This window comes from Podarcis bocagei, assembly GCF_964188305.1.
Source record: "Podarcis bocagei genome assembly, chromosome: 12".
In the NCBI taxonomy this organism is placed as follows: Eukaryota; Metazoa; Chordata; class Lepidosauria; order Squamata; family Lacertidae; genus Podarcis; species Podarcis bocagei.
In genome coordinates this window covers 5,967,719-5,995,672 of record NC_138137.1, presented here as the reverse complement: position 1 = coordinate 5,995,672, position 27,954 = coordinate 5,967,719, and the positions used below count along the sequence as shown (strand labels likewise).

Sequence of the window (27,954 nt, the reverse complement as noted above, 5' to 3'; positions counted from 1 at the left end):
TACAACACATTAAAAACATTTTATTTGCAGCTATATAGCTGAGTAACATGTCCCTCTAGTTGCTGTAACTGAAGGTGGCATTGATCTTTTCTTTCTTTCTGTTTTACATACCTAGATCCCAGTGCCACCCACATTATTTGTGGCAGTACATTCCCCTGAAGTTTGTAAACCTTACCCCAAGCACTAAGTTTAAGTAGTGTCAACCTTTCCACATCAATGAAGATTTCTGTTATTAACCTATTTAAATTTAATTTAATCATCTGAGAAATATCTGTAGGAAACAAAATCCCTAGATATTTTATAACCTCTGGGCACCAGTGAAAATGTCAATTAGCATTCAAAGCAAGCAATTTCCACTTGCCTGCCGACATTAATTCAGATGCATCTTAACATATGAGAGATTCTAATCATGACTCTCTCACATTATGTAAGGTGCTCCCATTGATTCACAATCCTAAACACACCTATTTGAGAGTAAGTCTATACAGAGAGAATCAGACTTCAAATACACAATTATATAGACTGAGCTGAAAGTTGTCTATGGCCAGGGAGGAATATGTACATCTGAGAAGGAACAGAAAGCGCAACTGGACCTTTATTTTCAATGCTGTTGAAGAGATAAGCCACTGTTCAGTTCAAAAACAAAACAAAACACAAAACAGCTTGTCTGTCCTGTATCAGCATCAGTGAACAGGACATAGGATTTGTACCAGAAGCCGGCCATATTTCATCCTGTAATACAGACATGACTCAGGACAAAGCAGCCTCTTGTCACAGCTTTGCATTGTGACATCACAAACTATCACTGTGAAATCATATGTGAGGTCAGCATAGGCTTGTGCTGAAGATGAAACTCCCGGTAGGACTGTTCAGTTGGGAGGTTGCTGCACAGAGGTCTGGTTCCTAATTTCATGACTATGCGGCCAAAGACGAGGAAAGAGGAAGTGGGAAGCTTTATGTTCAAGGTTCACAGAGAAGTGAAAGGGCTGAATTCAAACAAGTCACAAAGAGGTAGGTGTCATTTGGTGAACTGAAATGAGTGTATATAGAGAAGGGAATTAAATATCTATGCTGTGGACTAACTTAAACAGGGTTGACATGTAATTTACTCTGCCTATGGAAGCCTGGCAAATTTCCATTGGATGCTTCTTCGCACCCCTGACAAAATTTCCAAAACTGGAAAATCATGGCAGTTAATAATCTGGTATAAAACTGATAGTGTAGATATATATATATAGATATATATAGATATATATATAGATATATATAGATATATATAATTTATATATTTACTTGGAAAATAAATACAACCCAGGTGGTTAAGAAAGCACAAGAGAGACTTCATCTCCTCAGAGTATTGTGAAAGAACGATGTCAATCAACATTTGATGATCTCCTTCTACCGGTCCACAATAGAAAGTGTCCTTTCACACTGCATCACGGTGTGGTACGCTGGTTTGACATCAACTGATAGGAAGTGCCTACAGAGGGTGGTGAATACAGCACAAGGTATTATGGGCTGTCCCGTGAATCCGCTGGATGACATTGCAGAAGAACGTTGCCTCAGGAGAGTGAGGAAAATTCTCAGGGATGAGTCACACCCTGGCTGGCACTTTCTTGATCTCCTGCCCTCGGGCAGAAGATATAGAAGCATGATTAGTCGCACCAACAGGGTAAAGAACAGCTTCTATCCGTGGGCTGTTAGGCTGCTGAATGAAAAGATAACAACAGGGCAACTGACTTCCGGTTTTGGTGGGTGTGCGTCAGTAAACGAGGGGAATTAAGACTAAGAGAGCTGAGGACACTGACAAACTGGAACGTGTCCAGAGGAGGGCAACCAAAATGGTCAAAGGCCTGGAAACGATGCCTTATGAGGAACGGCTAAGGGAGCTGGGCATGTTTAGCCTGGAGAAGAGGAGGTTAAGGGGTGATATGATAGCCATGTTCAAATATATAAAAGGATGCCACATAGAGGAGGGAGAAAGGTTGTTTTCTGCAGCTCCAGAGAAGCGGACACGGAGCAATGGATCCAAACTACAAGAAAGAAGATTCCACCTAAACATTAGGAAGAACTTCCTGACAGTAAGAGCTGTTTGACAGTGGAATTTGCTGCCAAGGAGTGTGGTGGAGTCTCCTCCTTTGGAGGTCTTTAAGCAGAGGCTTGACAACCATATGTCAGGAGTGCTCTGATGGTGTTTCCTGCTTGGCAGGGGGTTGGACTTGATGGCCCTTGTGGTCTCTTCCAACTCTATGATTCTATGATTCTATGAGTGGGGGGTGCTCGTGTAATCTTACTGTATACAAGTTGTACAAGTGGCAATAAAGTATTTCAATTTCAATATATCCACATTTGAAAATTCCAAAATGCAATGTTTCTGAGAAAGTGTGTGTTCTTAGGCAACATTTTGATATCCCCACTGCCTCTCTTTTATATATATATATAAAGCAGTGTCTTTTACAGAAAGAGTATCCCAGTCTTCCTGCCACCCAAATGACTTCTTTTTAAGGAATAAATTAAATGTCCTCTACCTGAACTACTTGTTTTCCCCAATATAATTAGACAAAGAGGTCTAATTTCTGACATTTATCTTAGTCTTTTTTGTAAATTTTGCTACTACCACATAATCCTATAATAACCAATTCATTAACTTTGGTACTTGTTATTGTTTCTAGTATTTGGCATTTGATAAATGGGCAGCTGTTACCACATATAGTGTGCTAGTTCTGCATGTTCTTTTTTAATTGCATCCGTTGTGAATGTTAATGAAAAAAATAGTGAGTTATTATTAGATATTCCATATTTTCATTATCTGCTTTTTTCCCTTCCTTCCTTTTGTGAGAAGACAAGTCCACTACAGATGACGGAAATATCAAGTTCTTTAACTTAAAATAGTTAAAACTATATTTATATCAATATATCATATGACCTCCTCATAATTTTATAGGTTTTTTCCCCTAATAGTCATGCATAGCAAAACAAATTTCCTTACTGCCCAAATATATTCTGTTTGGATTTAAAAATTCTTCCCTATAGCCTAGCCTGCTTTACCATAAACTCCTTAAAAGCCAGAAAAAAAGAGATGCTCCCCAATGCTTGATGGTTTATGAATTGTAGTTTTTCCTTAAAGCAAACTTACATGTAAATATTGTATATACATTATGTACCTTTTGGTGCTTGTAAATCATAATGATAAAAAATATGATTAAAAAATAACAATCGTGCCCACCTACAAGAGAAAAAATGGATATCCCTTACACCCAATGCATAATTGGAACAATGAAAATTAATCAAAAGGGTCATTCATCGGTGTTTAATAGACCTAGTTCACACAGCTTTATGTGATGTATTTTTTGACTGATTATAATTATGAAATTATGAAAACTAGCCCGTTAGAAGGGTGCTCAAAACTCCTCCCTGCCTTCCTCTGCGCACCTTCCAGCTTGTCAATATCCCTAAATTGTGGTGTCCAAAGTATTCCAGGTGTAGTCTGACCACATGTTAAGTTGTGGTCCACAAAGACCCCCAGATTCTTTTCACATGTGCTATTGGCAAACCATCTTATATTTGTGCAGGTGGTTCCTCTTGCGTAAGTGCAGAATCTTGTCCCCACTGAATTTCATTCTACTGGGGAATGGCAGATGAAGATGATGGACTTTTTGGAGCTAGCTGACCTGACTGGAAGAGTCTGCGACCAGGAGGAGGAGGAGTACCAGGAGGAATGGATAAAATTCAAAGACTATTTAGTTAAATATGTTAAGATAACCTAATTGGAAAAACTTGCAAATACCAGATGGGCTTAGGATTTAAATATGTAATGTTAGAGAATAATATGTTTAAAGTTAAAATGGAAAGAAAGAAAGGTGTTAAGTGATTAAGTTAATTTTATGAGAAACTTGGTTTTGGAAAACTGTTACAATGATATACACTGAAACTCAGCCAGGGGGATCCGAGGAAGTCACTTACCAATGTTACTAAGTTTGGATTAAGTACAGTTAAGATATATGTTTGTTTGTCTAAAAAATGTTGGAAAATTAATTAAAAAAGGGGAAAAAATGAATTTAATTCTACTGTATTAGTTTGGGCCAAGTTCTCCAATCTGTTAAGGTTGAATCCTGATTCTGTCTTTTGCAGCATTGGCTACCAGTTAGGGGTTTCGTTTCTGTTCCTGTTCTGCATTTTTTATTATGTACTTTTATGAAGCTGGTATACAAATTCAAAAATAAATGACAGGGCAACCACTTGACCATCCAATACAGACACGGTCTATGATGCTGTTGGGACTCCAACTCCCATCAGCCCCCGCCGCAAAGTTCACGCGGAGGGCATGCTGGGAGTCTGTCAACATTCGGAGCCCTCAGGCGGCCCCGCCCTGAGGCTGCGTTTTCCCGAAGACAGGCGCCGCCTGCGTCACACAGGCCCACCCCCGCCTGCTACCAACCAATCGGCTCCCACCCATCCGCTGAGAGCGACCGTTGGCCGCACCTGCTCCGCGAAGGCCCCGCCCCCTGGCTCGCAGGGCGGAACAGAGGCGCGAGCCCCGCCCACTCCCCTCGGCTGCTCGGGCTGAGGTAAATTCGCCGCTGCGCGCGCACCTGCCCCTCTCCGCCTCCGAAAATAGAGGCCCGCTTTGCCGTTGCTAAGGGAGGCGGCCGCTCGTCGCCTCGCCTCTGCCCGCCCTCTGGAGCGGCCGGGGCGGGAGGAGCCGCCCGAGGCGGGGCTTCCTCCGCCGGCCTGAGCCTCCCTCCCCACCACGGCCAGCAGCGAGAGCGGCGCGTCCCGGTAAGGAGCCCTCAGCCCCGCGTGCTGCGCGACGCCCGAGTCCCCTCACCGCCTCCAGGCGCCGGCGATAAGGCCCCTTCGCCCCGCCCGGCCTTCGCGGTCGCTTTAGTGCCCCCCCCCCCCCGCGATAGCACAAGTTAAATTTCACGGGTCACGTCCCTTCTCCCTGTTTCGGTTTCCCTTCCTCTTTCCTGTCGCCAGTGGACCCACCGCCCCCGCCCCACGTTTAACCTCTTGCCTCCCGCCGCCCCCCCTTCCCCCCTCGTCTCCCCGCGTGGGAAGGGGCTTGGATGGACCGATGGGCTTGACTTGTACTCCGCTGTAGATGAGCTTGTGCCCAAAGCAGATAACAGGAACCCTTCGAAACAACAGAGCACTGGAAATGCAAACACGCAAAATACAGAATGTGTCGTTAAATTCCCAGCATCCCACTGCTTTAAGAATCTGGGTTTTGTGAGTTGTCGCAATTAATGGGGTTGAGGGAATAATAGCAGAATTGCCTCTGTGTCTTGAATTCAGCCAGCAGACGCTGCGGAAATTAGTCATTTGTAACTTGGCTGAGAGATGTTTTGCTTGCGTTCTTTTCAAGTAGGCTGCTCTCCGGATGATGGTTTTTAACTGCCTATTTTAAAACTTTGTATCATCCAAACGTGATTATCTTGATGATTTGGATCTTTTCTAAGGGCTGTTTGACACATTAAATGGAGTGTAGAAACCACCAATCTAATGCAGATCACTGATGAGGATTCCTGTATGAAACATGAGTTTGACGTGCTCATACATTGTGTTTTTGGATTACAGTGGTACATTGCGTTAAGAACTTAATTCGTTTTGGAGGCCTGTTCTTAACCTGAAACTGTTCTTAACCTTTAGCTAATGGGGCCTCCCGCTGTCACCGTGCGATTTTTGTTCTCATCCTGAATAGTAATAATAATAATAATAATTTATTATTTATACCCCCGCCCATCTGGCTGGGCTTCCCCAGCCACTCTGGGCGGCTTCCAAAAAAATATTAAAATACTGTAATACATCAAACATTAAAAGCTTCCCTAAACAGGGCTGAAACAAAGTTCTTAACCCAAGGTACTATTTCTGGGTTAGTGGAGTCTGTAACCTGAAGCGTCTGTAACCCGAGGTACCACTGTACAGTGGTGCCCCGCAAGACGAATGCCTCGCAAGACAAAAAACTCGCTAGACGAAAGGTTTTTTCATTCGCGATTTGCCTCGCAAGACGAATTTTCCTATGGACTTGCTTCGCAAGACGAAAAATTCTTGCGACTTTGTTAAACCGTTTAAACCGTGCTTCGCAAGACGAAAAATTCGTTAGACGGCAAAAATTGCGGAACGAATTAATTTCGTCTTGCGGGGCACCACTGTACATCTTAAAATATAACTGCATGAAGTCTTACAAATGAGGTTGCACTTGACGCTTTACAGAGCAATCCTGATCCCCAGCTAGGAAGGTGCGTGGTGAAGTAGGAGATTGACCTGTGCACCTGAAGCCCATGCATCACTTGCACCAACCATGGCAGAAAGTGGGGACTGGATTGGTGCCCCCCACCAAAATACCACATTTTGAGGCTTTCCTCAGGCTACCATCAGTGGGAGAACCACTGGTAGTAGCTTCCTGCACACTGGGGGCTTCTGCAGTGGTGTCCTTTACCCCCCTGCTAGGGCAGAGGACAGCAGAAATTGACAGAGGAGTGATTATGATGTCACCTCCATCATAACAACCCCCACCAATAGCAAGAATTAGGGTTTAGAACTGTTCTGTCAGTCTGCCTAATTTTATCTGTTTTGATCCCCAGAGGAGTAAGGATAAGAGTTGCTTCCAAGTAGTGTCAAAAGTAAAATTGCACAGTAAATTATTCTGTTGCTTAAGGGCATGAAAGATGTTAGACAATGCTTTTATCTTTCAAGGCACTCCCAACCCTAATAGTCCATGACTCATCTGTCCTCAGTAGTGTATGTAAACATGTATATCTGCTTAGTGAAATAAGTAGGTCAATGAATCTGAAAAATTTCCACATATTTATAAATAGATAAGATCATGTCTAAAGTATGGTGTTCTGAGGTTGCAGTCTGTCTGTCAGACTTGTATTTGAGAGATGGATAGAGATGCGCAATTACTTCATGGTGATGGACTGTTACTTCTTTGAATGGAAGAATTGTTGCAGTAGCGTGTGATACTTATGCAATATGGTGATGTGGCAGCAGGTGTTTTCTGAGACTAGTTAAATTGGGAGGAGACCAATACCTAGCTAAAGTTGGGAGGAGAGTGGAGCAGAATCTGATGCTGAAAAAGTATGGGCTTTTAACATTCTTCATTGTAAAACTATGTACCAAATTACATATGACTGAATTTTATAGCACAGCCTCAGTAGCCTGGTCTGCATGTAATGTTAACCCATATTTAATGGTTAACTATAGTTTAACATGAATTAGCACTATCCACTGAAAGTCCCCTCTTTGCTCCTTCCCTTTTGTGTACTGAGAGCAGCAAACGGAAGCGCTTGGTTTGTCATTTTTGTGCAAACCTGGACTTGTGACTTACTTCCCCTGCCCCCAGCAAACAAATGATGTGGGTAAGCCAAGGACAAACATTTTCTGCTGTTTGTAGTTTGTCTAAACAGACACTCTAAATAGATGACTCTTGATGGCCCTGTGGAAATGAGCCAGTTATAATGCTAGACTGTTCTTCCCAAGAGGTTGTTCTTTAGACTGCTGAAGAACATCACTTGCCAAACATTTTGTACTGATCACGGAACATTTAATGGTTGCAGAACAGAGTGCAGGGTCATAAATGTTGACCTCAGAACATGATACCATACTTTTCGCTCCATAAGACGCACCTGACTATAAGACACACCTAGTTTTTAGAGGGAATGTAGGGGGGGGGAATTATTTAAAGGGAGCACTGAGCAGAGCCTGTATGCATCCCAGGCTCTGCTCAGCGCTCCCTTTAATGAGCCGTGTGGAGCGTGTGTGCGGCGCTTGCAGGCTTTTCCCCGAGGAGGGAGAAGGGCAGCTCTTTAAAGGGAGCGTGGCTCTTGGGGGTTTTTCTGGGAGGTGGGGGAAGGGACTGAGGGGCTATCCCTGAAGCCAGAACAGCAATAGGGAGCGCTGCGCAGCGATTCCTCTTGCTGCTCTGGCTTCTGGGATAGCTGTTCAGCTTGCATTCGCCCCATAAGGCGCACACACATTTACCCTTACTTTTTAGAAGGGAAAAAGTGTGTCTTATAGAGCAAAAAATACTGTAAGTTTTATATGGGAGACTTCAGGAGAAAATTGTTTTTCAAAAACCCTGTTATGTGTGTATTAACGTGCTGCTCTTTCATTTGGTTGAATGTGGTGTTTTATAGATGATATATTATCTTACTCAACTTGTAAACCTTTTTGATAATCACAAATAGATTAATTTTTTTTTAACTGAAGGAGGAAATAGGGATATTTTATTATGAGTACTACAATGGTTTCTTGGTTCCTGAATGGCTTCTTTGTCAAACAGATCGGCTCCTGAATGCCGCAAACCCAGAAGTAAATGTTCTGGTTTGCGAACGTTTTTCAAAAGCCAAACATCTGACGTGGCTTTTGAGTTGAAGAAGCTCCTGCAGCCAATTGGAAGCTGTCTCTTTTGAACAGTTTCAGGAGTCGAACGGACTCATGGGACGGATTAAGTTTGAGAACCAAGGTACCACTGTAGTTGGAAAGCTGTCATTTATGCCAAAGCAGGTTTTGAAAAGGCATTTGAAGGAAGAGAGGTGGTGCCATGTAGGTATTCAGCTACTGAATTCCAGTTTAAGGGCTGAATAGAGAATTGGCAGAAGGTGGTAGAAAAAGTATCTTGATAGGTTACAGCGACAATCCTATGCACATTTTCTTGAGGGTAAGTGTCAGGATTTACTTTGAATTTGAGTAAACATGCAGATCACTCCTCCACCTTTGTCATACTTGGTAGAAACAAAGATAGGCCACTAATTTCCATTATATATGTGGAAAACAGACTGAGATAAATGGCATGCCCAGTAAGATTATGAGTGAGTTTGGATATTAATGTTAGTGACATAAAGAAGGCTTAAAATAAATAAATCATGTCAGCAAGCAAAATATAGGCACAACATTTCAGTATTTTAGAAGATTCCTAAATACTTGAAGTTCTTTTCTTTACATTTGGGATTAGTGATGAGTTGACAGTACAAATGTACTCTCTGCTTATAATGTAAACAGCATACTTTATTACACATTTGACCTGATGATGCTGTAAGCATTCTTGATAATAGAGATTAGTTGTATCTTCCATCTTTTCCAATGTATACCAATTTGGAGAGGAGTATATCTTTAATAATGGTATGTATTTTTGTTGTTTTTACTTACATAATGAGATATGCAGCTAAATAGTTGCCTGTTTAGTAAAAATGTTTGTGTATAAAAATGTTTCTGATTCCACATCCTGACCTATAGTTTACTTCTCTCTCCATTTACTTCATTGGATGCATTCTCTTTAATTCATTAACACTCTAGCCTATTACCACCCCTCTCTTGCTTCACTCTGTTTTATTTTTAAATTGCAGAAAACCCTTAGATATCTAGAGAATAAGGCACCTGAATTTTTTCTAGTCTGGTATATAGTAAAATTTATCTAGTGACTTGACAGTAACTACTGGTAAGATTTTCTTCCTTCTCTATGTATCCATTTTCATAATAAGCAATAAGAAATTAAAATACTGTCACCTTATTTAGGTATCATGCTTAGGTATTAAGCTTTGGACAATTAATTTTCCAGTGTTTTATTTTTGTATGGAAAGTTTTCTATTTGCTAGTTATTTAATAACAATGAATGGATGGCAACTGCAAATACAGTAATAGGCAAGGTTGGTATTCAATGGTTTTAGCTCTGTTTATAAATACCAGGGAAATAAACATGCTAAATTAGATCACTCTCTAGTGCATCTGAAAATTTCCCAATGCTAACTGAATTTTTAAAATATAAATTAGTGAGAAAACCCACATGGCTGCATTTTTTTTCAAACAGTTAATATGTAACTTGACAAATGTAGTGGCATGTGGAAAGTAGTGTTTCTTCTGTAGTCTTTTTATTAGTGGTGTTTGAGTCTCTTTGAATAAGAAGGAAATAATTAATTTTTGGTTCCCTCAGGTCTGTTTATATATAATGGTTGCATTAATACAATAAACATAAATTAATATTGAACTTAAAGAATGAATTAATCTCCACTCATTTTCAAATGTGAAAATACATAATGAAGTGGAAAAATGCTACTCTCATATCTCACCTAGCTGCAAGGGAGACACCAGGAAAGGTATGCAGCTAAGTATCAAGACACATCCCAGTAGCTATGGTACATCATGAATCTAGGCAATGAGGCTTAGCTACCCACTTGTTAACTCTGCTGTCCTTTAATATTTATCACCTGCACTATATTGGTATGTCCAGATGAATGAGGAAGTTAGTGCAAAATATTGAATAGTCCTTCCTTGAATAGGAAATTGTATACCTGAGGCCCGTCCTTTACCTGCCTTTCTCCATGCACAGCACTTCAAAATACTCTAGCACTGGCTTGCCAAAACATGCTATTGTTTTCCTCTTGTTTTGGCTTCATTGCTGTTTCTTCCACCTTTATTCTTATCCATCAGGATGCCAAGATTCCACATTGCAGGCAGCAAAATCTTACACAAAGTTCCCACCAGTTTGCACTAAAATGACACAAAGTTGTACGTTCCACCTATTGTGATCTATTGTGGCTGCTCCACCAAGTGCTTTCAGATTGCTGTAGTTTCTGGTTCTGCAGGCCTGGCAAGGTCCAGATTAACAGAAGGTTCTATCTTCAACTGGAAAATATATTTAAAAAATAGACTTCCAGTATTATACAGGCTGGATATGAGAAACAATGTCATTGAGCAGTTATGTCAGAGGTGCAGTTATTGTGTCTGTTCTTACACTATGTATGAAAAATTAAACATTGTTTCCCTGAAGTTGTAATGGTCACACTGGGGAGGAAAGCATAAAAATAATATTTTGTTCCATAAATGTAGGAAAAGAAGAATACCAAGTTGTCCTGTAACAAAATGTTGCAGTGCACTCCCAGCTCCTAACAAGAGTGCTGTTTCAGCTGCCAACCCTGAACCTGGGAGTGTTTTGTTTTTTTCAAAAAATCTTTTGGTGCACAGTTTTCTGTTACTAGTGCATACTTACAGGATACTGTGAACTGGTATGGGGACTAAAAAAATATTATTTCCCTTCTTTGTTGCTTTTCAAATAGTTTTTTGATCCACCTCTTATTTGCAATAAAATAGTGCACTGCAGTCATACCTCAAGTTGCATCGGCTTCAGGTTACGTCTTTTCAAGTTGCGCCCTGTGGCAACCCAGAAGTACTGGTACAGTTACTTCTGGGTTTCGCCACCCGCGCAGAAGTGCTAAATTGCGCCGCACGCACAGACGCAGCACTTCTGAATGTGAACGCTTCGAGTTGCAGGCATGCCTCCGGGACAGATTACGTCTTCAACTCGAGGTTCCACTGTACATTGGACTGTTGTCAGTCCCTCTTTCATAGTCAAGTTTCCCCAGCCTGCACTATGAGTATAATATTAATGGTATTGAAGTGGCATTTTAAAAACGTTTTAAAACTCTTAGTAATTATTTTGGGAGATTAAATAAAAATTGAGTTAGAGATGGTTGCTACCTTTTGGTGTGTGTGAGGGGGAATGTGAACACAGTGATGTACAACCACAGCTACACTAGAATCCTTGATTTCTCTAGGCAGCGATAATTCTATCCTGGAGGAGGCAAAACTGCTCAGTTTGGATCAAGAAGTTACTTCTCCGGATAATAAATTACAGTGGTGCCCCGCAAGACGAATGCCTCGTAAGATGAAAAACTCGCTAGACGAAAGAGTTTTCCGTTTTTTGAGTCATTCCGCAAGACGAATTTCCCTATGGGCTTGCTTCACAAGACGAAACGTCTTGCGAGTTCTTGCGAGTTTGCTTCCTTTTTCTTTAAGCCGCTAAGCCGTTAATAGCCTCTAAGCCGCTAATAGCCGTGCTTCGCAAGACGAAAAAACCGCAAGAGAAGAGACTCGCGGAACGGATTAATTTCGTCTTGCGAGGCACCACTGTACTTTAGCATTTTCTTCTGTGCTCTCCAGTGTTCTGTAGGTTGTAGAAGTTCATGGTGCCATTTTTCCAGCATTAATTTTTTCCCCCTAATCTGCAGTCTTACAGGCTTCTTCATATTTAGGTTGTCCCCCAAGAATGCAGAACTTCCTCCCCACCTTATATTTGCCTGGCAACATGTCACTCATTTGAGCTCACTTTTATTAAGTTGTGATGTGTTTACATGATGAAGTAGGGCTTCTTTATTAATAATGGTCATGCTGACATGACTAATTGTGGAATTTTCTTTTCTAGAGAAATCTCGTATATGGATAAGCCTGATAGTGATGTTGAAACTGGAAAAAAGCTGCTGTAACCAAAGACAGGATGAGTCGGCTGTTAGACGATCAAGAAAATGCCCATGGCAGCAGTCTGAGCTCTCATCCTTCTTTACGGGATGTTCATTCCATCAACCCAGCACAGCTAATGGCAAGAATTGAGTCTTATGAAAGCAGAGAGAAAAAAGGCATATCTGATGTCCGAAGGACTTTCTGCTTGTTTGTCACCTTTGACCTCTTGTTTATAACCTTGCTGTGGATAATAGAGTTAAATGTGAGTGTCTTTCAAACTGTACTTCTGACAAAAGGTTGGATCCAGAATAGTGAGCTTCTCTAGTCTTTGCTAAATTAGTATCTTGAAACTGAATTTTATTTATGAGTTGTAACGAACAAAATGAACCAGTTCAGCAGTGTAAGATTGCACTGAATTTTTCAACCATTTCTGGAAGGTATTTCACTCTCAGTTCAGATGAGTAAGAATGTCCAGAATAATAAATAAGAACATTTTGCATTCGACTATGAAATATAATTGAAACAGTAATGTTAAGATGCAGATTACATCATGGCTTACCAGTGTTGTGCCCAGTGCTTTTTTTCTAAAAAAAAGTTTAGGGGTACTCTCATTTCCGTACCCATATTGAAATACTGCCCCTCAATGAGGCCAAAGTTAGATTCACAAAATGTTTAGTGGTATGCATACCCAGCACACACCCCCCCCCACAAAAAAGCACTGGTTGTGCCCAAAGAGGTCTTCCCTGGCAACCACAGGATCCCTCCCCTGAAATTATGCTTGAACAAAGTATTCTATTCTAGCCAATTGAAGGGCTTCCTTCATGTGTACTATGGGGTGTAAAGCTGGGGATTTGTGTGGTGACTGGGACTGATGGGAATTGTAGTCCCAAACAGCTGGGGGTAACAGGTTGGGGAAGGCTTGTCTAAACCGTAGAAGAAACATTTTCCAACAGCCTTTGATGTTGACAGAATGGCCTGGATCCAACAAATTGTGAGCAGAAAAAGGCTTTTGCACCCTGCCCCTGAAAAGTGAGGCTGGAAGGTTAGAGGGACTTATGGGAAAAGAGTGAACAGATTAGATATGGAGGAGGAAGTTGGCATGAATTGCAGCTACAGATCACCTGTGTAAGCAGAGATGGCTTCAGTTTGTGTATTACTACCTTCTGTATAAGTGCTCAAGTAGGCTGGTACTCCACCATGTTCCTACATATCAGAGTTTTCATCAGGGAGCCACCATGATGCCAGAATTTTATGAATTTCTGTTCTGTAAACTCTTGGATTATAGATTCAGGTAGGTAGCCGTGTTGTTTTGACACAGTCGAAATAAATTTAAAAAATTAAAAAATTGTCCAGTAGCACCTTAGAGACCAACTAAGTTTGTTCTGGGTATAAGCTTTTGTGTGCATCTGAAGAAGTGTGCATGCACATGAAAGTTTATACCCAGAACAAACTTAGTTGGTCTCTAAGGTGCTGCTGGCCAATTTTTAATTTTTATTTATTTATTTCTCTTGGATTAGTTGGCTATAAATCTGTAGCCTTTATAACCAGTGCTGCTTTGTAAGAGCCTAGTAATTTAAATGTTGGGTACGCAGTAGGCCAACTGCTCATACAAGAGCATGGTGTGTTTGTGAATAATTGAAAATTTGGCTTCATAACCAGCCTAAAGGTAAAGGGACCTCTGACTATTAGGTCCAGTGGTGGCCAACTCTGGGGTTGCGGTGCTCATCTCGCTTTACTGGCCGAGGGAGCCGGCGTACAGCTTCCGGGTCATGTGGCCAGCATGACTAAGCCGCTTCTGGCGAACCAGAGCAGCGTACGGAAACACCATTTACCTTCCTGCCGGAGTGGTACCTATTTATCTACTTGCACTTTGACGTGCTTCGAACTGCTAGGTTGGCAGGAGCAGGGATCGAGCAACGGGAGCTTACCCCGTCACGGGGATTCGAACCGCCGACCTTTTGATCAGCAAGTCCTAGGCTCTGTGGTTTAACCCACAGCGCCACCCGCGTCCCATAACCAGCCTACTCATTTGATAAAAATATGCAAGGAGTATTGGAAAAGGCTCTTTATTTATTTACCTAGGTAAGAAAGAGGTGTGGAAGAAGTTTGATTTTGTCTGCGAACAACACTAGGGGTTTTTTTATATGAGAACTTTCAGCCAGTTAGCTTGTTATACCTGTACATGTATTAAAGCAAATATACTAAGGGAGCATTGAATCTTTCTACATAGTTTATATAATCTGTCTGTAACCAGCAGCAATTAAGCCAATTCATACTTTGTTATTAAATCTAAACAGGGGCCAATCTGTGGGTTTGGGGCACTCTGAAGTAGGAATGCATTGCAGGGTGGGGAGTTCGGTTTTCCCCTCTGTGCTGTTTTCCTGATTAAAAATGCTCTCCTCCTTCTTTGGGCGCACAGACATTTTCTCTAATGGAGCAAAAAGCAGGGGAAATGTTAAAAGAATGAATGACATCTGGTACCCCCACCTTCCAGTCTCATAAATTCTGATCATAGAACTCCAGCATCTTACCTAACATTTGGTTCTGGATTAAAACAGTTTAGCAAAGTATTTATAGTGAATATAAAGTTCCAGGAATGCTTTTCCCAGCTGGTAATCTTACTTGGCATTTCTGTAGTGTTTTAGAATACATCTTATAAATTCTCTGTCATCTGACAGGGCTTTGGTGTTATCATCCTTAGGCAGAAGTGGCTGGGGCTGAGAAAGTGACTCACCTAAAGCCACCTCCTGAGTTGCTGGCTGAAGGGAAATTGGAATGTGGACTTCTGCTTGCATGGTTACCACTGTATGACACTGGCTCAGAGGACTGGATATATCTTGGTGGGCTGCTTCAGCATGTATAATTGCATTGTAATCCCCCCCCCTTTTTTTACAAATTGGAAAATGGTATTGCTTCCTTTAAACTTTACTTTTCACCTAATTCATAAATTATTAAAGACAAAACACTTTTCTGCTAAAATTGGAGTAAATTTGACAGATACAAAGTTAAAAACCCTTAGGTCCATTTCCTGTTAATGACTTCTAATTGCATGTTCCAGTGGTAGCTGGCAAGTGATCTTTATTTTACATTGTGATAAGTTTCTGTTCACAGTAGTTGATTTTTGGTAGAAGTCTTGAACTGCTTTGTTAATGCATCTGGTTACACAACAAGTCTGTGTTCACTTGCATGGCTGTAAATTGCCATAATCAAGAGAATGGTGGTGGAAGTGGTGAATTGTGTGTATACATGGCAGGCCTTTCCTTCTTTCTGATAAGCAAAGCACTAATGTTTGTGACCCTTGCATATGAGATTCAGCCTTGGATCTCTAGTATGATTGAAGTTAAAATGCCAGGGTGGGCGTATTCCGGGGGTGATTTGTGCTGCTCATACGGTAGTCTGCTTGATCAAAAAGGGTAATGGAACTGTGAACTTGTATTCACATTTGAAGCTCTTATTCCATGGAAGTAAAAATCTTGTTGCAGTTTTCCTTTGCATGGAAATGGAGCTGTGACTTATGAGTTTGTGGCTCCCATCTTACATTGCTCCTGTGAGTAGACTTCTTGCACGAGTCTCTTTAGTTTTATTCTCAACTCAGTTCTGCTATATTGTTAGGACCCAAGTGATTTATTGCATGTATGTTTTGAATTGCTTTGTACCATGTGGTTTTGTTTTTTGAAAAGGAGAACCACAGAACTCTGCTGAAGTGCTTTCAAAAACTGAAAATTAATTATGTTAATAGCTTGATCAATTCTGTTTTCTGTAGGTAAATGGAGGCATTGAGAAAACATTAGAAAAAGAAGTCCTCCAGTATGACTACCATTCTTCGTACTTTGATATCTTCGTAAGTATTTGCTTCCTGTATCTTAATTCTGTTTTGCAGTGGTACCTCGGGTTACATACGCTTCAGGTTACAGATTCCGCTAACCCAGAAATAGTACCTCGGGTTAAGAACTTTGCTTCAGGATGAGAACAGAAATCGTACTCCGGCGGTGCGGCGGCAGCGGGAGGCCCCATTAGCTAAAGTGGTGCTTCAGATTAAGAACAGTTTCAGGTTAAGAACAGACCTCCGGAACGAATTAAGTTCTTAACCTGATGTACCACTGTATTAGTAATTATAATGTAAAGTAGTCTTGTGAAACTTGCCTGAATTGGATACCTAAAATTGTTTCTAAGAGTGGACAGGATATTTGTCAATTACACTCTCAGAATTTTCTTATTCTTAATGAAGTTTCTATCTGCTTGAAGAAGAAACTCTGCTCAGCAGTATTGCTCAAATGCAGTTTCAGTGACTTCATGAAAACGAAAGGAGGAGAACTGTAAAATCAGTGTGTCACACAGAAAATGTTTGTTGTCGTCTAGATTGTGAAGAAATCACTTACAGTAGTACCTCAGGTTAAGTACTTAATTCGTTCCGGAGGTCCGTTCTTAACCTGAAACTGTTCTTAACCTGAAACACTACTTTAGCTAATGGGGCCTCCTGTTGCTGCCGCGCCACCGGAGCACAATTTCTGTTCTCATTCTGAAGCAAAGTTCTTAACCCGAGGTACTATTTCTGGGTTAGTGGAGTCTGTAACCTGAAGCGTCTATAACCTGAAGGGTATGTAACCTGAGGTACCACTGTATATAATTTTAGTTTCTGATTATTATTATTTTGTTCCTTTAAAAAATGTCCTTAATGCCTTTTTCTCTCCCTCCTCCTTCCTCTATAGCTCCTGGCAGTCTTTCGGTTTATGATTTTGATACTTGCATACGCATTGTGTAGACTTCAACACTGGTGGGCAATAGCTGTAAGTAGTAGACTTCAAATTAAATTTAAAAGTTGGAAGATTTTGAAAAATGGTATTTAGATAATACGGTGTGTGAGATGTAGCTCTCGTGTTCTACTTGCATTTGCACTAGCTAACAAAAAGATTTCCTCTTGCATAACTCTTACAATGTGCAAATTCATGTCAGTGGAGAAGGGACTTAGTTAGCCATGACTACCAGTTATGTGCAAGATAGGCATCAACTTTGCCCAACTCTTTGTGTTAAAGATTGGTTTTCTGAGGAATTTGAAGAGAAATTGTATGCTTGTGTTGTTTGGATTGGTTGCATTTACTTTCACAAGGTGGGAATGCATATAGTATATTGCAGATTACACATGCTTTCAAATGGTGAGCAAAGTTCCGTGGGTGTCCTGTGGATGCAAATTCCTCTGTTGGGAAACTCAGAAGAATGGAAAGTATTTTTTAATCTTTGGCCAATACCATTTACGGCACAATCCAAACACAAGATCTGCCAGAATGAGCAAGTTTAGAGTAGGAAGCTCTTGTGCTGAGCTGGGACTCAGTTGGGGCTATGCTTACTTAAATTCCCGCATCCCAACTCAGCTGGGGCTCAGCTGTTAGAACTTAAGCTGAAGGAAGCTGCAAAAACGTGACACTGCGGGTGCAATGAGGAGAGACTTTTCTAAAACTTTCAGCTCAGTCATTTGACATAGCAACTTGGTGGAACGTATCACTGGCAAAAATGATGTTATAATTCAAACTATTTTAAAGGCCCATTTCTCTTCTGCCAGGCTTAGGCTGGCTCAGCTGGCAGTAGTCCTGCCCCTGAATGGAGCTTGTAGTAGGGGTAATTTAAACCGTCTGAATGTAAATCAGAGTAAATTCTACCAGCTTCCTATACTTAGTAGGATTGCTCTGCCCATTTATTAAACACCCTGTGGCCATAACATTAGCAAACAGTGAGATTGCTGAGTATTGCTTAGAGCTTAATGAGGACAATTGTAGTTATGTGGTTAACTGTTATGGTATCGTGCTATGGATTGCAAAAGTAATTTGTTGCTTTTATAACTCTTACTATTTCTTTCAGTTTACAACAGCAGTAACCAGTGCCTTTTTATTAGCAAAAGTAATTCTGTCCAAGGTATGGGTTATAACAGTGAATTCTAATTTATATCATGTAACTGTTTTGTTATGAGATGTTTTGACATAACTTGTTCTCTCTCCTCTTCATGTATCCCCTTTAAGCTATTAACCCAAGGGGCTTTTGGCTATGTATTGCCCATCATATCTTTCATTCTTGCCTGGATTGAAACCTGGTTCCTAGACTTCAAAGTTTTACCACAAGAAGCAGAAGAAGGAAACAGTAAGTTTCTTTACAGTGCAGTTAGCAGTTGCCCCAGGAAGCGTCTTTACTTTATAAACAGAAGGAACTTCAAGTACACAATATTCTTACATAGGGCTTGAGGGAGAGTGGTATCCACAGAGTAAAATTGTTATAATGACTTTCCCTGAAATACATTCATACAAGAAGGACATTTAAAGATCATTGGTGTTACTGCTCTTTTTAAGGGCTGTGCACTGAATTCAGGTGAGACCCAAATCCCAAACCAAAGGGATTCAGGCCTTGGATGAGTTGGGTTGAGATAGCCACATATCACTGTGAGTCAGATTTGTTGACTTAGGGATCCAGCGCTGTCAGGGTATCAGGCATAAAGAAGAGACAAGGCATGGCATTTTCCATGAAAAGGCTGAGATCTACCTGACCTCCAGTTGTGTCTTCCCAGGAGAAGGTAGGAGCCTGATGCCACCTGACTCTCCTTCCTGCCGTACACCCTACCCTGAAGGGATTGATGCCTCCACTCAACAGTTTTTTGTGCTGCAGCAACAATCTTGTGCAGTGCAGGGTGTTCCTTTGCAGGGTGGCTTCCCTGCAGATAAATAACTTGCAAAGCTGCACCTCACAGGATTGAAGCATCTTTCCTGTGTGCTCCTTTGGAATCAGAAGCTGCTTGCAAAGGGCCTCCCTGTAGAATTGATCCCCCATTAAAATAACCAAAGCTCCAATTAAACATTGCCATGTCCCCAAACTAATTTGGGACCCGTATCTCGGGGTGGGTTGGCCTGATTCCCCCCCCCCATTGGAGCCACAGAGAAATTGGGGGACTGTGCACAGCCCTAGATTTTAAAAGCTGGACACTTCCTTTGAAAGATACTGTAGTCATGGAATGCTTTCATTTCCTTTCAGGACTCCTGTTGGTGCAGGATGCCTCTGAACGAGCTGCTCTTATTCACTCGGGACTCCCCTCTGATGGACAGTTCTATTCCCCACCTGAATCTGAAGCAGGTACTGAGGTGTTTCATCAGATCAAGATAATGCATGGCACTTTAGGGATTGATTTTATTCAGATTTCAATTGTCTCAGTCTTTTTGATTACAGTGGTACCTTGGTTTACAAACTTAATCTGTTCCGGAAGTCCGTTCTTAAACCAAACGTTCTTAAACCAAGGCGTGCTTTCCTATAGCAGCGGGGGACTCAATTTACAAATAGAACACACTCAGCAGGAAGCGAACTATGTTCTTATTCCAAGGCAAAGTTCACAAACCAAAACACCTACTTCCGGGTTTGCAGCGTTCTTAATCCAAGTTGTTCATAAACTATGCTGTTCTTAAACCAAGGTGCCACTGTATAAATATTAAATATTGTAGTCAAAAAAACTTGAAGGCCTTCAGTCAGAATAAGTTAATTTAAAAGTTGGCACCTGCATTTATTTATGATATTTGTACAGTACAGTGGTGCCCCGCAAGATGAACGCCTCGCGAGACGAGAAACTCGCAAGACGAAAGGTTTTTTCGTTTTCGAGTTGCTTCGCAAGACGAATTTCCCTATGGGCTTGCTTCGCAAAACGAAGCTTGCCCCCGCACCCCGGACCTCTTTTGAAGCAAGGGGCGGCAGGGAGAAGATCGCTTCTCCCCGTTGCCAGCCCCGCAATCTCCGGGGACAGAGGGGAAGGCGCGCGCGCCTTCCCCTCTCTCCCCGGACCCCTTTTGAACCAAGGGGCGGCAACGGGGAGAAGCGATTCTCCCCGCTGCCCCTTCCCTTGCTTTAAAACAGGTCCAGGGACAGAGGGGAAGGCCCGCGGCGCTTCCCCTCTGTCCCGGGACGGTCTCCTTAGGAACGCATTGATTGATTTTCAATGCATTCCTATGGGAAACCGTGCTTCGCAAGACGAAAAACTCGCAAGAAGAAAAAACTTGCGGAATGAATTAATTTCGTCTTGCGAGGCACCACTGTATCCTGCATTTCAACCAGCCATTACAATACTAGTTCAATAAAATATCCAAAAATCCACAACCATAATAAAATACTGAACTAGAGTCAGTAATGATTAAAGCAAAATCTGTAAGGTCTAGAAAAATTATCTGACATCTACTGGGATCAAGTGCTAATACTGGATTCAAGTACTTTTGCACAAAATGCATAGTTAAACTGACTATTTGCAGGCACAGAATGTAATGATGGATTTAAAAAGGAATTAAAGACAGATTTAGTGAGGGAAAGTATGGCTCCAAGTAGAGATGTAAAATTTCTGGAAATTTTGAAGCCATGAGAAAAAAATCCCCCCCCCCCGTTTCCCCCCAGAAAAAATGAAAATTTTTTTTTGGGGGGGGAGTTCAGTGTGGAGTAGTTTTACAAATTGTGTGAAACACAGTGTATATAAAAGTACTATGCTTGCATTAAAACAGGTAACCACCCTCCTTTCCCTCAAAAGCAACAAAAAAGCAAGAAACCATCAACATAAATAATAATCAGATTATCAGTATTTAAGCTCCATAGAAGCTCTACCTTTTGAGTAGTGCTTTAAAAAAACCAAACAGAAGACAAAACATATACATTCAGTTTATTCTCTCTCATTTTCTGAACTACTATCATTTTCCATTTCTTCTTCTTCTTCCTCTTCCTCTTTGTTATTTTTCTCATGGACTTCTTAAAAAAACAGCTTTGGGAAAAAACAGGAAAAACCTGTTTTTTCTGGGGGGTTTTCTAGGCCTTCCCATCTCTACTTGAGGACAGCCGGGGCACAGCGTAAGGCAAATTTTTTGCATGTCAGGCCCGGAAGGAACCAACATCCAGTTACTGAATAGTATGTTGCACTAAGGCTCCAACTCTTGTTTGAAAGGAAAAGGAGTGTGTGTGTTTTTAAAATTGAATTTGTTATTAATATGTTATAAACCACATGATTGTAAGAGAGCTTTCTAAACAGTTTACAAAAATATACAACACGACATTAAAATGATTGATAAAACACAGTTAAAAGCAAGTATTTAAGAGTATTCAAAAGATGATTAAAGTCAACAGTGGTTAAAAGGAAGTAAATCACATGCAGCTTCTACGTATTCAGATGGGCTGGCACTAACGAAAATGTTTTGAGCAGTTGCCGAGAAGAGTACAGTAAGAGCACCTGCCTGGTGTCAGTTGGCAGGGAGCTCCAAAGTGTGGGTGCTGGAAGGCCTGGAAAAAAAACAGAAAAATTGAGGGTGGGGGGAGGTTTTTCCCATTTCCCCCCCAAAGCCATTTTTTAAGGGAAAATGGGGGGGGGGGAATAGTGTGTGGAATATTCAAAGTATATCTATTTTTTTCTATTTTTCTGGGGGGAAAATGGCTTTGGAAAAAATGGGGAAAAACCTGGTGTCGTCCCCCCCCTTTTTCCGTTTTTTTTCCAGGCCTTCCCATCTCTTTTCCTGCCCCGAAGGGCTTACAATCTTTAATTTGACACAGGGAGGGAACAGAGGAAGGTTGAGGTCTAGGATGTATCCTGAGTCCTGCTGCGAGACATAAGCCAGGGTCTGTGAGTTTAGACTTTGGGATTCCCGGACATTTCCCATCTGTAACCTCTTCCTCCCTTTTTGCAATAGGGTAAGTAAGGTGATTCTATTAGAATTCCCAAGTGAATGTCAAGCAGGGAGGGAGGAGGGAAGAGAGAGAGTGGAATTCTGGTGGAGACGGAAGGTTGGAGGAGGCTTAGAAAGGGAGAGTGAATATGGGGGGGGGGAGTTTGTTGAGAGTCGGTTGAGAGCGGTGTGTTCTAGAAGGGGGGCACTTGGTGGGAGACATGAAGCTGGGCTGGACAGCTCTTCAGGATCAGTAGTAGGTAGGATCAAGTGTGCCCATCAGTGATCATGAGAAGGAACTCTGAAGGTAGGAGCAGCTCTGAGGCCCAGAGATGATGAGTGGCATAGAAACATTATTATTATTATTATTGTCACCCGTCACTGGTGCATGTGGCTTGGCTCCCTGGCTTGACTTGTCCACAGATGTTGAAAGCTTGGCAGGTCCTCTGCTGTGGTCCCCAGATTATATTTTCTGTTGTGAATATCTGGTTGCTTACAAGGTTGAACCATATGACCTTTCCATGCCTCTATTCTCTTTAAGGTTGCATTCACATCCCACCTTTAAATCACAAGGTCGTTCCAGTAAAATGGCAACATACACACTCATTGATCCTAAACACGTTCTAGATCTTTTTAAAGAGAATTTCCCAAAGTTTCAGGATCTTGCCCCTGTGTGGAATGGGTTTTAACAGGAAGGAGAGTATACATTAATTAAAATTTATTCCTCCAGATACCCACAAATGTGAGCCGAACAGAGTTTTAAAATCCCCTCTAGCAGCAAAACCAAAAGCTTAGGAGTTAGGCTGTGAAACCTTGTTTGGAGCAAGTCCACTTCAGAAAGACCACTTCAGAAAGAATCAGGCAGCAAGCTGAAAGTTTAAAAATAAGCCTTATTTTATTATCATGCATTGATTCACAGCAACAGTAGCAGTAAAAACTATGCAGGCAAAATACTTTCTGGATTTGCAGGGGCCACCCCTAAACCTGGAGATTAATAAATGGGAGGATTTGAAGTATTAAAGGGAAGATTGGAGGTCAGTGGGAAAGTGCAGGCTCCAGTTTCTTTCCAAGCCAGGGTCTCACCTGGGATAGAGAGAGGAACATGCCAAAAGGGGTTGATGGCCCATCGGAGAGCCAGGGAGAGAGGCCTTGGACTCCAGGGTGCTCTGCTGTGGAGAACAAGACCCTGCTGTCAGATGCGGATTCCCTCCATGCAGACAGAGAGTGGCAATAGGAGAATAAAGCATATTTCTTGGAGCTACGACCATCTATGCCGTGTCTTTGTTCTCCCAAGGAACACGGACCCTGGGTGAGTGCCTGGAACACCCTGGCGTTGGTTATGTAAATGTCAGTTTAGTTTGGCGGCACCCAACTTTTGTAACAAAACTGACATTTACATAACCAAGGCCAGGCACATGCGGAAGAGGCATGCCTGCATCCAGCATGGGTCCAAGAAAGAGGGGGGAACATGAAGTGCAGTATGCTCCTTTCTCTCCAGGAGAGCAGGGAAAAGGACCTCACACAGAGCCCTCTCTGCCAATTGCATTTGTAAGGTCCAAGCCCCTGCCTGTCAGCAATGCAGCTCTGCGGACTTAGCCCCTATGGATAGTGTGTACACAGCTTTGGTTTTAAGGGAAAGGCCTCTAGCGGACTTCAGCTTGCACAGGGCAGGAGCTTAGCAAGATTTATTTTGTGTTATTTCTTTGCACCATCACTGTGTGTGACCCTTGAGAAAGAGGTTCCTGCCCCGAGGGGGCTTACAATCTTTAATTTGACACAGGGAGGGAACAGAGGAAGGTTGAGGTCTAGGATGTATCCTGAGTCCTGCTGCGAGACATAAGCCAGGGTCTCTGAGTTTAGACTTTGGGATTCCCAGACATTTCCTATCTGTATCCTCTTCCTCTGCTTTTATTTTCCTTTCTGTCTCATAGCTCCTAAGACAGGTAGGCCGCAAAGGTTCCTGTGGCTCCGCGAAATGAAAGAAGGGGAGGACGCCACATGTAAAAATGGTATTTTGGAAGTTGTGGTATATTAATTCTTGGGGAATCCATTACCCTCATGTGCCAGGAGGTCGTGGCACCAACCTGAGCAAAACAGGACTGGGGTGGAGGGAGCAGTCCTGGCCTGTCCTTTCGGTTAGGCCGTCGTGTGCCCAGGCAGGAGCAGTGAGCGTCAGCAGCCAGTGGTGACGTGGACATGGGCAGCAGTCAGGATGGCTATATAGTGGTACCTTGGTTTGCCATACATCTTGGTTTGCATACGTTTTGGATTACAAACACATCAAACCCGGAAGTGCGTGTCCCGGTTTGCAACCTTTTTTTGTATTACAACCCGTTTGTTTTGGATTACGAACAATTTTTTTTTCTTTGGTTACAACCTGTTTTGGTTTACAAACAGACCTCCGGAATGGATTATGGTTGTAAACCAAGGTACCACTGTATATTTTACTTTCAGTATTAAGAGCAGCATGCCTCTGAACAAGAGCAGGAAAGAATCATGCCTTGCTCATGGGTTTCCTATAGCCACCTGATTTGTTGCTATGGGAAACAGGACGCGGACTAGATAGGTTTTGGAATAACACTGTCAGTTATGTTTTCAAATCCTTTAGTATGCAGAATGAGCAGCATTTAGCTAGTGCATCTTGGTTAGAGAGTAGATTTTACTTGTTGGGAGCTTGCGTGCGCGCACACGCACACACACAGATACTTGTAGGTAAGAAAATAATACAGTTGTTTATTGTTGCATCAAACAGTTTCTGGTTCTAGTCTAACTAGTCTAGGGAAGAACAAGGCAGCCATGCTTGCTCCTTTGTTCTCTTAGAGCAGGCCTGTCCAACTAGCCGATCGTGATCTACTGGTCGATTGCAGGCTCCTCCTGATCAATCCTGGTTGATCGCATGATCTTCAGCAATCAACCAAACAAAAACAAAGTTTGATGAAGCCTCCCCCCAAAAAGCTCAATAACTCTGGTCAATCCAATGGGTAGATCACTGCCAGTTTATTTATATTGGGAGTAGATTTCAGTCTCTTGGAAGTTGGACACCCCTGTCTTAGAGGATAGGTTAAAGATGTCCGAGAGAAAAGTGTGAGAAAGAAAGTTAACAGGGTGCAAGTCTAAAGTTTTAAAAGGTTTGCAAAGCAGTCTGCTACCTCTGTGTTCTGCCTTATTCATATGTATGTTTGTTAAATAGGTGATATTGGCTGTATGACTGTCAGTAGTGAATGTCAGTAATACAGTGAATTTTGGATTGCTTTGGGGAATTGTGAGGAAATAGAATTGGAATTAATTTTCTTTTATCTCCATCTAGTGGTGAGCAAAGAAAGTGATGAGCATTAGGCTCTTGGGAGCTTCAGTTACTGCAGGAGTAGGGGACACAGTTATGCTGGAACAAATCAAAGATCATTATTTTGTAGCTGTGATACTGACTTTGAAGAAACAATACTTTTTCTAAACGCTATTTGGTGTACAGAAGGACTGAAGCTGATTTTCTCTGTAAGACAATAAAATTATTGCAGATACATAACTTGATGCTTCCGTAGATTTTAAGGGAATTACTTAACTACTCTCCCGCAAGAAAGATCATTGTTCCATTCTTGGGGGCTGGAAGTGGATCCCTATTATCATTCTGAACATATAGTCAGTTCAGTATTCTGCCTTGTACTGAGTTTAGCCATTGGTCCATCTATCTCATGAATGCCAGTGGACTCTGCAAGGTCTCAAGCTGAGATCCTGTTACTCTTTTACTGTAGATGTCAGTAGTCGGCATGTAAAACATTTATTATACTGCTGAGCTATGTCCTTCCTCATCCACTAGTAGAAAAATCATTCAGCATATTAGGGATAGTTTTAAAAAACCATGTTTGCCCTATTCCAAAAACTAGAATGCCTTTACCATGTCCATCTTAATTTATATGTTCATAATTCCACAAAACCCAAATACTCACATGACCTGTCTTATAAAATCTAAACTTTTGCATTTGAAAATTAGTTATGCTACTGCAAGCCCAGCTTTTGATTTAGGGTGCTGCAGGTACAATATATATCAGTCCAACTCTTTTGCTTTTTTATTTCACCATATATTTCATGAGAATTGTGTCTTCGTTTTAAATGAGAGGCTGGTGCCAGGATATGTTTTCAAGGCTTCATAAAGTTTGTGCCAGTGATGTTTCCAGAGAGCTGCTGTTTATGCATTCAGATGGGTTTTTCAAAGAACCAGAGATTTGCTTTCAAACCAATCATAGTGGTGAGCACATTCACTGTCTGGTAGGGATAAGGAAAGAATCCTTAACACAATACCATGGTTTTTGCTGGAGTGGGCTTCTGCTGTATCTCATTAATATGTTATTTTTCTTTGTTGTGCACATTCTGTAAGGGAGGGGGGAGGGGAGGCCGCCAGCAAAGCGGCGCGGCTCCTCCTCCCCAGAGAGTAGCCTGGGAGCACGAGGGAATGGTACCCGTAGGATTGTCTTCTATATTTGCCATTTACAGGTGTGAGTGCCTGTGGTCTTTTTTTTTTTCTTTTTTCCTCTTTAATTTTAAAGGTGAGGCTTATATTCAGACCAATACGGTATTTCCCCATGATGATTGATATATAATGTAAAAAATTATCATTATGAGCTTCATTTTGCATTATTACTTTTTATTTGGGTTTTTAAGGATCTGATGAAGAATCTGAAGAAAAACAGGACAGTGAAAAGCCTGTTGTATAGCAAATATGACAAAAAAATAATAGGTAAGTTCTTACATTTGAAGTACTGGGTCAACAGTTTGTCCACAATTTAGCAGCTGTAACCTGCATGTTCTCCTGCCCCAATGTGTATTATTTATACAATTGGCTTGAAGATTAGACTATAGATTGCTAAACCCCAAATACTACTACAGTGGTACCTTGGGTTACATACGCTTCAGGTTACAGACGCTTCAGGTTACAGAAATAGTACCTCGGGTTAAGAACTTTGCTTCAGGATAAGAACAGAAATTGCATGGTGGCGGTGCGAGGCCCCATTAGCTAAAGTGGTGCTTCAGGTTAAGAACAGTTTCAGGTTAAGAACAGTCCTCTGGAACGAATTAAGTACGTAACCAGAGGTACCACTGTACAGAACAAATTTTCACTGTAGCATTTTGTTTCTGTGTGCTTTACTTGCGCTGTTGAGTAAGAAAATAAATTTGTCTTATATTGAAGACATAGATACAGGTTGTGAGGTTAGGTACAAGATACAGCTGGGTATCGTGTAACTACATAATGAATCAGCAGATAAACCTGCTCTTGGCTGTACAGTTTCAGCCAGTGGTTGAATGTTCCTCTATCCAGCAAGCCCCTGTGCAGAGAAAACAGGTGTGGCTGGGAAAAGGTTCCCTGCTCCTTTAACTCCAGTTTCTAAGTGTGGGGGTGTTTCAGTTTTGCTGGCTGTCTTGCATTTGAATATTTGGCTTTCTATTTCAGAGTGAAAACCAGAATGTGGAATTACTCAGAATTTGCTACTCTTGGAACTGTAATGAATGATGACTATGTTTCACTTATTATTGGAACTCATAGCAGAAACATTTATTTATTTATTTATCAAGGGAAAGTATCCCTGGGCTCTGTTAATACCTCACCAATTCTGTATATCATATGAGAGAATGACTGAATCATGCCTAATAGGAAAAAGTGCTTGTGTGTAATGTACCAATGATGTTTGATGATGCCCATTTTCTAATGACCAGGAAGCCACTGGAGAATGGCGTACTTGTGAATCTAACCTATAGATGTAATAGTATATGAAGTAATACTTTATGATGAAAGTCTCGTCTAATGAAGAATTGGATTCACAAAATTGTTAATGTCGTCCATTTTACTTTTTATTTTTTAACTCTTTTTTAAAAAAGATGGAGATAAGCGCTCCTTGTAAATTAAAGGAACACATTAATAAGATGTGTTTGTGTGGTGTACATTCTCAACATGTGAGAGAAAGCCTTGCCTCCTCTTAAATAGAACTATAAACTCTTATGTTAATGTAAGGTTTTGATCTCTTGTGCCTGATGATAAAATGGAAACAGCAGGCTTAGTGCTGCCAGTTTC

General features: G+C 41.5%; 1 protein-coding gene across 3 annotated transcripts; it reads left to right on the top strand.

The window, feature by feature from the left end:
• The first annotated feature begins 4,547 nt into the window (after positions 1-4,547).
• On the top strand, positions 4,548-27,807 carry STARD3NL (STARD3 N-terminal like). Of its 3 annotated transcripts, none has more exons than XM_081165255.1 (9): positions 4,548-4,568; positions 12,203-12,499; positions 16,001-16,078; positions 16,947-17,024; positions 18,091-18,144; positions 18,249-18,366; positions 19,249-19,347; positions 26,550-26,625; positions 27,337-27,807. In XM_081165255.1, exons 2-8 carry the CDS (start codon positions 12,275-12,277, stop codon positions 26,600-26,602), a joined length of 705 nt encoding a protein of 234 aa, XP_081021381.1. In that variant the 5' UTR covers positions 4,548-4,568; positions 12,203-12,274; the 3' UTR covers positions 26,603-26,625; positions 27,337-27,807. The 3 variants fall into 3 exon arrangements, with proteins under 3 accessions (XP_081021381.1, XP_081021379.1, XP_081021380.1); XM_081165253.1 differs by lacking the exon at positions 4,548-4,568 and adding an exon at positions 4,608-4,779; XM_081165254.1 differs by lacking the exon at positions 4,548-4,568 and adding an exon at positions 10,115-10,136.
• Positions 27,808-27,954: the final 147 nt, after the last annotated feature.

Excerpts from the sequence above, each read along its gene's own strand:
- STARD3NL (XM_081165255.1), top strand. The coding sequence starts at position 12,275 with ATGAGTCGGCTGTTAGACGATCAAGAAAATGCCCATGGCAGCAGTCTG. Across the intron at positions 18,145-18,248 it reads CAAAAGTAATTCTGTCCAAG|CTATTAACCCAAGGGGCTTT; the intron begins GTATGGGTTATA and ends ATCCCCTTTAAG. Across the intron at positions 18,367-19,248 it reads AGAAGCAGAAGAAGGAAACA|GACTCCTGTTGGTGCAGGAT; the intron begins GTAAGTTTCTTT and ends ATTTCCTTTCAG.